This window comes from Epinephelus moara, unplaced genomic scaffold (genome assembly GCF_006386435.1).
Source record: "Epinephelus moara isolate mb unplaced genomic scaffold, YSFRI_EMoa_1.0 scaffold759, whole genome shotgun sequence".
Classification (NCBI taxonomy): Eukaryota; Metazoa; Chordata; class Actinopteri; order Perciformes; family Serranidae; genus Epinephelus; species Epinephelus moara.
Genome location: NW_026082717.1, coordinates 5,543 through 15,424, shown reverse-complemented (window position 1 = coordinate 15,424; position 9,882 = coordinate 5,543). Strand labels below are relative to the sequence as shown.

The 9,882-nt window shown below is 46.1% G+C and overlaps 1 protein-coding gene across 2 annotated transcripts in view; it reads right to left on the bottom strand.

Moving 5' to 3' along the window:
• sparc (secreted protein, acidic, cysteine-rich (osteonectin)) overlaps positions 1-9,571 on the bottom strand; it is a 24,920-nt gene extending 15,349 nt beyond the window's left edge. Inside the window, exons 1-3 of one of the 2 annotated variants that reach the window (XM_050040060.1) lie at positions 9,450-9,571; positions 535-600; positions 292-345 (exon numbers count right to left, since the gene is read on the bottom strand). In XM_050040060.1, the coding sequence (XP_049896017.1) occupies positions 292-345; positions 535-591 (111 nt within the window). In that variant the 5' untranslated portion in view covers positions 592-600; positions 9,450-9,571. The remainder of the gene's footprint in view (positions 1-291; positions 346-534; positions 601-9,449) is intronic. The other variant, XM_050040061.1, reaches the window with a different exon arrangement.
• Positions 9,572-9,882: the final 311 nt, after the last annotated feature.

Below are 9,882 nucleotides of genomic sequence, written 5' to 3'. Positions count from 1 at the left end.
CCTAGAGACGCCTAGAGACACCTAGAGACACACCTAGAGATGCCTAAACACGCCTAGAGACACCTAGAGACACACCTAGAGATGCCTAGAGATGCCTAGAGACACACCTAGAGACACACCTAGAGACACACCTAGAGATGCCTAGAGACACACCTAGAGACACCTAGAGACACCTACAGCGTCGATGTAGATGTTAAAGGTCACTGACAAAGCAATGATATTTGACGAGTCGTGACGAGAACACGTTAGAACAACATGAGACTCTGAAACAGGATGAACATCTGGACTGACCTCAGCAACTGGTTCCTCAATGACCAGCTCATCCACGAAGGGCTCCTCCTCAGTCTGACACACACACACACACACACACACACACACACACACAGATTAAACATTACAACTTGTGCACATGAAGCTAAAAACACTTGAGGATAGGAAGTCAGAAGTAGACAATGATCTCTCACACACACACACACACACACGCATACATACACACACACACACACACACACCCACACACACACTGTAACTTACAGGAGCAGCCATGGCATGGCCGGCCAGGCACAGGAGGAAGACAATCCACACCCTCATCTTCAAAGGCTGTGGAGACAGACAGACAGACAGACAGGTGAATACAAATGGATCTGTTGATGTTTGATTAGTCGTCATGTGATCAGGATGTTGGTGATCAATAGCAGCTGACGCCCAGAGCTGAGCGATCAAGTGTTTAATCGTCTGCATCTGAGGAATTATTAAACAGTTATTAAGCATCGTCCTCCAGGACTGAAACCTGAATCCAAACCTGCAGTTCCTCTAATGTCCACTAGAGTGCGTCCCCACAGACCTCCATGTTCACATGTAGAAATCAACATGTTAACGGCCTCAAATCCAAGATGGTGACGCCCACAATGCTGAACTCCGCAAACCACCACCTGACCGGTTAGCCGGTGAGAACAAAAACCTATTTTTTATTTTTCAGAAAACAGGCACGTGTGTAATATTCTGACATCTAAATCACTCTTACAGACAATAAATCCTCCACAGAGTAACTCCCTCTCTCTCTCTCTCTCTCTCTCTCTCTCTATTTCTCTCTATTTCTCTCTCTTTCTCTCTCTCTCTCTCTCTCTCTCTCTCTCGCAGACCTGTGTGTGATCTCTCCTGACCTCATGTGAGTAGAGGAAAACTCTGCTAGCTTCTAGGCTAATTTGTGCAATTGTAAATGCCATAGACTTGTGCTAATAATGTTAGCGTGTCGTATATGTGGAGAAAACTGTCTGGTTAAATACATTTGTTTTGTCTGTGAACTCTGTGAGTTATAATGAAGCTTTACTCTGTTTGATATTGTCACAGTTAAATGTTTGATGTGTGTTTGTGAGCATGTGTTAAAGTGTTCTCTGCTTCGTCACCTGACCTGATGAAACCTTGTGTGTTTATATAAAGCTAATTACAAGTAATGACTCAAAACACCTCCTGAGGAGTTTGTTCTGTCTCACGGGCTCTTTTTGATCCAATCAGAAGGATAACACGACCTCTTCATGTAGAAAGGTCTGATTTCCTGTGAGAGTCGTCCCCCATCTCTCTATCGTCTCTCCATCTGATCGTCTGAGCTCCATTGTTGGGAACCCTCTGCGTCCCTGCTGCTCTTCCACTATCACGTCTCATCTGAAGGACTAAATAAGGGCTCCTTTGTTCGATAATGGAGCGTGACATTGCTTGGTCTTCGTCTCTCTTCCTCTATTAGTTATCTCCCTCTGCACCTCCATTAAATCAGCTGTTCAGCCAGACATCCACAAACCATCTCACATCAAAGACGTATGGTATATCTGGGTCTGTAGAGATCAAAGTTCTCTGTCACTCGCCTGCTTTATGTTGTGGCTTGATATCATAAAGAGCAGTGTCTGCTGTCTGAGCTGCAGAAGGAGCAAACACTGAGAGAGCTGACACAGTTTGGACCATATACTGAACGCTGCAGGAGATCAGCGGGGGATAATGAGATTTACAAAACAGAGCTGGGAATAGTTGGGATTCCTGCACCTCAGAGGGCAGCAGGTTTACACCAACAGTGCACCAATAAAACCAGACGGGCTGATCTTTAGAATATTTCTCCTTTTGTTCCTCCATCATGAGCAGCCATTATCAGCTCAGACTGGCAGGAAGTGAAAAGCTTCGCCTTGAGGGAAACTGAACGTGACATTTGGGGGGCGGGGCACTTCGCTTGGCTGGTTGCCGGGCGTCCTGAAACTGGTGCGAGGGCCTCTTGACACGCAGCGCCTGAATAGGACGACGTGTTCAGACAGATGCAGTGAAAAGGAGAAAGTTTGCAGATGACTTGAGGTGAATTGTGTTGACATGTTGTTGTTGGACGAGTCCTCGAGCGACATGAGAACGTTCTGTCATTTGGACAACAAAGAGTTGGTGAACGTTCGCCTGCAGCTGCATTTTTCTTCTGTTGTCAGAACTGTCGGTCAGTGCTCAGGAGTGACTGACGTGTGATCCAGGTGTTTACCACGTCGCATTCTTTCTTCACAGCAGGTTTGCACATGTTTTGTCATCAGATGAAACTCGCACACAGCGTCCTCCAAAAACTACAGCTGTGATTTTACGCTGTTTATACTACAATCATGTGTTTATCGGCCCCGGCACCTGAAGAGAATGTTGGCAGTGTTTGTTTCTGCAAACTGCAAATACACAGATACATCTGTATGTTTCATACGTATCATCTCAGTGTTTCTACAGTGACATAGTATCTGAGCTGACTGTGTCATCAGGAAGTGGAGGGGATGGTGGATGGTGAGACACCTGCAGACACACCTGGAGAGACGCCTGGAGAGACACCTGGAGAGACGCCTGGAGAGACACCTGCAGAGACACCTGCTGAGCTGCAGACACTGTTCAACACCAACAAACAACTCAACTGGTTGTTTAGTTCCAGCAGACTCTCTGCCACCAACTGTGGGTGTTTTTTTAGTAACTTGCCTCTGAGTGTCTCGAGGGGGTTAGGCCCCCAAAAATAAGTATTTTAAGCCAAAACCTGATCTTTTCCAAACTATAACCAAATGGCTTTTGTTGCTAAACATAACCACACGTTAACCACAGAGTTATTAAAACATGAAAAACACATCCATAATCCATAACGACGTCCCCGTGTCCGTGGTTACCAGAAACATTTTGTTCTGGTGATTTGGTTGTTTTTGTCCAGCTGTTTGGAGAAAACCTCCTCGAGGCTGACACAGGATCTGTTTTATTTTAGTTCCACACAGTTTGGTGACACGAGCTGGACTGTTGGATTGTTTTGTTTCCTTGTCATCACTAAATGATTATTTTGGACAATTAACTTTTTAAATAACTTGTAATGGTGAGATCTTCATGTCAAAATCACAAAATACATTTTGTGTTAAGATCAAAACCAAGAAAAACATCTGATTCTGGGATGAATGCATTAGTGTGTTATCATTGCATTAAATACTGAGCAGGGCATTGTAAATCCCTTGTCAGATTTCTTAATTTAGGTTTTGGGGTTTTCTTGGGTGGCAGCACTAACCCTGCTGGGAAAACAGAAACAAGTCTCTACAAACACACTTGGAGGCTTTAAGGAGGCTGAGGTGATGGAAGGAGGAACATCATCTGCTTTTCATGGCGCTGTTCCCGTGGGCAAACACAGGGATGTCCTGGTGAAAATACAAATTAAAAATAAAAGCTTTTTGTGGCACTACCTCCGCAGGATAACACCAACAGGTCGCTAAAAGACACCAAAGTTTGGTGCTGGAAACTGACGATGAGTCACCGAAATACAACTGGTTCAGTCGTTTGTCTGCAGGTGTCTCTGCAGGTGTCTCTGCACATGTCTCTCCAGGTGTCTCTGCAGGTGTGTCTGCAGGTGTGTCTGCAGGTGTCATGCTGTATGATGATGTGATGTATGGACGTGTGTGTTGGTATCTCAGCAGTCAGAATAAAACATGTGTGACTGAGAAGAAGAACGTGTGATGCCCAGACTTTAACGTCTGTCTCTGCAGTCTGTTTTCTGAAGAGAGAATATAAAACACCATGATTGCGTCTTTGTCTGTTTCCACCTGTCAGAGGAAAATCTCCCGCTGCTCTCTGCAGAGTGGAGGCAGCACTTTTACAATGGTGACCACTGTTAGAGAAAGTTCCAGAGATGAGAAGTCATGAGCAGCTCAGACGTGGAAAAATACAGGCACCCTGGCAGTGGACGCAGACGGTGACGTCTCCAAATAAGCTGCACACAAGGAAACGTCTCTGTGCTTCAGAAAAAAACAAGGTGCTCTGCTGACGGGAAGTTTCGTCAAAAGATCTCCTGACACATGTGAAGGTAACGTGTCTGAGTGGGAGTGGGAGCTTAACGGGATCACAGAGTGTCATGTCCACAGAGAGTGGGGTCAGTGTTTGATTTGGAGGGACGCGGTGTTCCTGTCGTATGTCGGCTTTAACATATTCCTGTTTGAGTTACTGGACTCGGCTCGGCAGGAAGGAGGAGGCCGGACGCGCTGACGTAACAGCAAAACAAATTATTTTATTTGGAAAGCTGCGCTCTAATCAAACAGCGCTGAGGCTAAAAGGGAAAGTGGAGGCTCATAAAGAGACTCTTTCTCTCCTCTCTGTATTTAATTTGGGAGGTTAGTTAGGTAAGCACTGCTGCTGCTCATACACACGTCTGAATCTGACTCTAATATCTGTCTCCTTCCTGCCTCCCTTGCCTTCACATGCTCTCTACAGCAGCACATTTAGAGGAATTCTTTCTTCATCTCCTCGGTGACATAACAGGCGGCTCTGAAGCCTGGACAAACAACCTGCAGCCGTGTGTGTGCCAACAAACAGCACAGACAAACAACAGCAGCATGCAAAGGACTGAGAGGAGACAAGAAACACTGATCTCCTCTGTCTGTCTGTGTTCTCAGCTCTGCACACACACATTCTTAAAACCGACCGACCGACCTGCTGTTCATGAGATCAAATCTGAGGTTTGTCAAGTGCAATGAACTGGATGGAAAAGATGGATGCATCCAAAGGCCAGGAAAAAATATTGCCATTCTGTGTTTCTGCAACGAATACATTTCATATGCATCATACCATTTGTAAAGTGACGTAGTATCTGAGCTGACTGTGTCGTCAGGAGGTGGAGGAGATGGTGGATGGAGAGACGCCTGCAGACACTGTTCAACACCTTTATCTTTGGTTGCAGTGTTTCCTGCCAGGACAGCGCCACAAAAGCCGTTAGTTAGCAGCGAGACATGGCCGCCTTTCCTGCAGAGACTGTGTAACTGAAGCTGATCTTTTTCTAACCAAGTGTTTTTGTGCCTAAACACGACCGCACGTTAACCACAGTGTCGAGCTGTCGGACAACATAAAGTCTCAGCAGGATAATAATATGGTAGAAATGTATTCATGGTTTGCAGAAGTACATTTATTCTGGTGACTGTGTTGTGACGAGTTTCACGGTTTGTTTCCTTCTGATGTCGCAACACAAAACTTCAAATGCACATCCAGTATCTATATCTATATTACACTATATGAAAACCTTTCTCCATAGACTCCATTTTTCACATCAGAGACATGGACTTAAAATCCAAGAAGCAAAAAGAACCTTCACATCAGAGGACCTTTTTGTCTTCAGTCATTTTCTGTGATGGAGTTTATTTCCTGTCTCTGTCGTCACCTGACAGCTTCCGTTACACCTGTTCCTCCTCTCAGACTCAGCGGAGGGTCAGCATCAAGACAAAACGATAAACTGAGAGGATGAAGACAGTCCTTTACCACCAGCAGGAACATAACAGTCAAGGTCTGACCCTGTGTGGTCAGTGAGTTTTCCAGAGGTGGAGTCAGTGAACAGGTCGATCTCAGCGACCTCTGATTTTTTGCTTCGTTATAAAGATGTTCCTTCAGTCTGAGCTGCGTCCTCACCCAGCCATACGACACCTGACACATTCAGCTGCTCCCTGGAGGCTCGGGGGGGAAACCCCTCTGAGTGTCCTGGACAAAGAGCAGTCTGAGAGAGACCACCACTCATCCCCATCACTCAGGAAACTCTGAGCACAAAGAGCACAAACATCAGGAGATCAGGATCCATGTAACCTGACCTGTGTTCTCCTCCATCAGGACAGAGCCTCTGTTTCCTGTTTACTTCACTCTCATTGGACATTCACACGTTCACTCTGGGTCATGTGTGTTGCTGTGTGTCAGTTGGAGGTTGTTGCGTCTCCGTCTTTAGTTTTTACACACTTTGCAAACTGCACTTCCTGTTTCTGTGACCACATATTCTTTAAGGTATCAAGCACTCTGAAGACAGAAGGCTCAGGTCCCAGTGAGGTCACAAGTCGTTGGTGTTAGTGTCCAAGTCAAGTTGTCAGCTCGAGTCTAAAGTCATTAATTAGTGACTCCAGTTCTGTGTGTAACAGTGTGGAGCTGCTTTCATCAGCCCTCTTCGGCCTCTCTGCAAAGATGAACTGAAATCTTTGCTCTCAGATCTTATCATCAAACCTCACTGCTTGAAATGACTCGAGTCGTGTCCAACGACCTGTCTCAGTCTTTGTGTGGTGTGTAAACTGTGAGAGGTCAGAAGGCTTTAAGTGTATGTGCTCAGTGAGACAGCCAGCCGACGAGTCAGAGTGAACATCACCACAGCTCTGATCGTTACAGTCATCTCACTGTCTGAACTCAAGCACCAGAGAGAAATGAAATAATGAACCACAACACTGCTCTTTATTTATCAGAGGAGGGTGTGGCTGGGTGTGACCCTCCCTGAGTGACCGGAGGAAGATCCATGACCCTCCCTCCTCCATAAATCAGTTATTAGATTTTTAAAACTTTCCCTTTGATGTTTGAGAGATGAAATCCTGGAGTTAGAAAAAAGACAGTGAAAGAAAATGTGTTCAGGGACTGTAGGAAATTTGAAAATCCAATTTCTGTTTTATATTTGTCACTTTATCGCAAAAATTTGGGATCTGAATCTGTATTCCCCCCAGCCTTATATAAGTGCAGTTCGTGCTGCAGTTAAATCAGTAATAACAGGCTGCAGCAGCTCAGGAGGATTTTCCATCAGCTGTTTGTTCTGCTGCCACACAGGAAGATTTAAAGACCTGAAACCATCCAAAGTTTTCCATCAACACTCTGAGTCACCTTCACCGTCTCATGTCTCTCTCTAAACCCACATCACTTCTGTCCCCTTTAAAAGTTTCTGTATCATGCTCCTGTCCCAGACTTTGTCCCTGTGACCTGTGTCTCTCTGTCTCCGTCCCTGTGACCTGTGTCTCTCTGTCTCCGTCCCTGTGACCTGTGTCTCTCTGTCTCCGTCCCTCGCTCTGTTTCATCACATCCTTCTTTCTCACACTAAACTCCAGATTCTTCACAATCCTCTCTTCCCGTCGGGGGATTAGAGCTTTTCTACAGATTGCCAAGCTGGCCCGGTATTTCCCAGCATCCTCAGCACCACCACCCCCTCCCCTTCCTCCTCCTCCTCCTCCTCCTCCCACTTCAGTCTAGACCGGCCACCTCAACAATTAAGCAGCCAGAGACGCTGTGTCTCCTCCTCACTCATACTAATGCAGACACTTTGTCTTCATCAACAGGTGTGACCAGCGCAGAGAGCAGGACACTGAGTCAGTGTGAGGACCGAGGACATGAGAGGACACTGAGACGTGACTCTATTTTACTTTAAGAATATTAGTGTAGCTGTGCAGACTGAAACACACTCTGTCCTGTAGACTGGAACAAAAGACAACAGCTTCACTGCCGGACACATTTCTGAACATTCTGTTCTCAGGAGGCTTCTTCAGGCGTCCACGTCACGTCTGTGTAATTGTTCTGTATCAGACCACCACTTCTTCTTCTTCTTCTTCTTCTTCTTCTTCTTCTTCTTCTTCTCTCGGCTGTTCAGACAACTGGCTTCCAAAAATCATCTCGTACGTTCACGTGTTGAATGCACACTGAGAGAAACTTCTCTCCTTCAGCAGATGAAGGTGAAAACAGCCTTCATGAGTCAAACATGTTAGCACGACTCTGCACAGTGACGCTGTGATGCTACAAAAAGTTAAACACACAAGCAGAAAAGGTCTTTGTGTGTGGAAGTGATGTCACACTGAGACAGGAAGCTTGGACACATTGTGTGCTACAGAAATCAGATCAGGACCAAACTCTGCAGACACACATTCATCTCTTTCTTTATCAAGCTGGCTTTGTGCGTGGAGGTGATGTCACATCGAAACAGGAAACAGTTTGACACGTTGTTTATGCCGCAGAGATCAGATCATAACGAGCCGTCCTGAGTTGAGCCCGTGCAGACACAGACCCTCTCCCCGTGGGTGAGCTCCAGTGACGTCCCGACACTCCAAGGCATCTGAACTAACTAACAGAGCACTTTAAACAGCTGGTAACCCGTCACCATGGCAACCCACATTCCTTTACATGGGAGTAATCAGAGCGGGGGGAGTCGCAGAGGGAGGGAGGGAGACAGAGGGAGATATTTGTTGGGAACAGGCTCCCATTGCTCTATCAGGCTTTGTTGGAATCCCATCCACCCCCGCTCCTCCTCCTCCTCTTCCTCTCTCCCTCCCTCCCTCCCTCCCTTCTTTCTTTCTTTCTTTCTTTCTGTTTAGTTGCTTTATTTTCACAGATTAATGCTGCATTCAGACAAACTGGGAACTCTTCACCAACACAGCGTCTGAACTAAAGTCTGATTATGTGACAGCAGTAAATCAACCCTCAGGTTAGCACACAACAAAGACTGTGCACAAATTAGAGCTCATATCAGTCACACCTCCCTCCTCCCCTGAGCTTTACCCCCCCACCTCCTCCTCCTCCTGTTGCCGATGTGGCACACAATACCTCCACAGAGAATGAACCCTCCTAATCACAGCCTGTTTACCTGCAGGACTGATTTAATGACAGAGGAGTGTTGATGTCACTCATCTCACACACTGACTTTAAACTGTGGAGAACCAGGAGGAGGAATTTAGAGCTCAGGCAGCTGCAGGAGAATCTGCTGCAGGTAATCAAGTGTGAACTTTCAATCCTGGGTGTTGAGACTGCAGCAGACCGGCTGTGTGTGTGGTTGATACTCTGAGAAGAAACGCCTCTGCTGCTCGATTCATTTTGGTCAAACTGGCAGAAAAACAAATTGCTTATTTGATTATATTTATTGCAGCTGACAGAGAGACGAGGATTCATCTCATCTCATCTCATCTCATCTCATCTCAGAGCACAACTAACTGTGTTTTAAAGAAAAACTCCACAAAACTTCTGCCTGAAAATAAAAGTGCACTTTTACAGCAGCTGAAACATTCAAACCTAAATCTGCCGGAGAGTCTCTCTCACACACACACACACACACACACACACACACACACACACATTCACCCTGCAGACTAAGGAGTGAAAGCTTGACAGGTTAGTGCAGCAGAGCGGCGTCACCTGATGAACACATGAACACATCTTACCTTTGACTTTGCAGAGCAGGGACAAGAGAAGTCAGCTGTGTGCGGAGCCCGGGACGATCTAACTGCTTCACCACTTCACACAGAAGACATTTCCAGTGGGACGTCCCAGTTTGGACACAGACCCCCCCTCCCTCTCCCCTCTTGCCCTGGTGGGCGGGGTCTAACGTTGAGTCTGAACTGAACCTGCAGTTTGAGAAAATAAACTTTTTCTGGTAGTTTCTTCTCTGTTTGATGTTCAGAGCTGACTCGGCCCATAAATGGACAGATGAGCTACAGTCACTATTTATAATCATTCAAATCTGTTTGTATGTTTGGATGTGTGATTGAATTTATGGAGGTGCTTCTGAACACTTGGTAAACCTAAAAAACTCCTGAAACTTGGCACACACATCGACATCAGGCGTCCAGGAGCAGCACTGGGCTTAAACCAGTT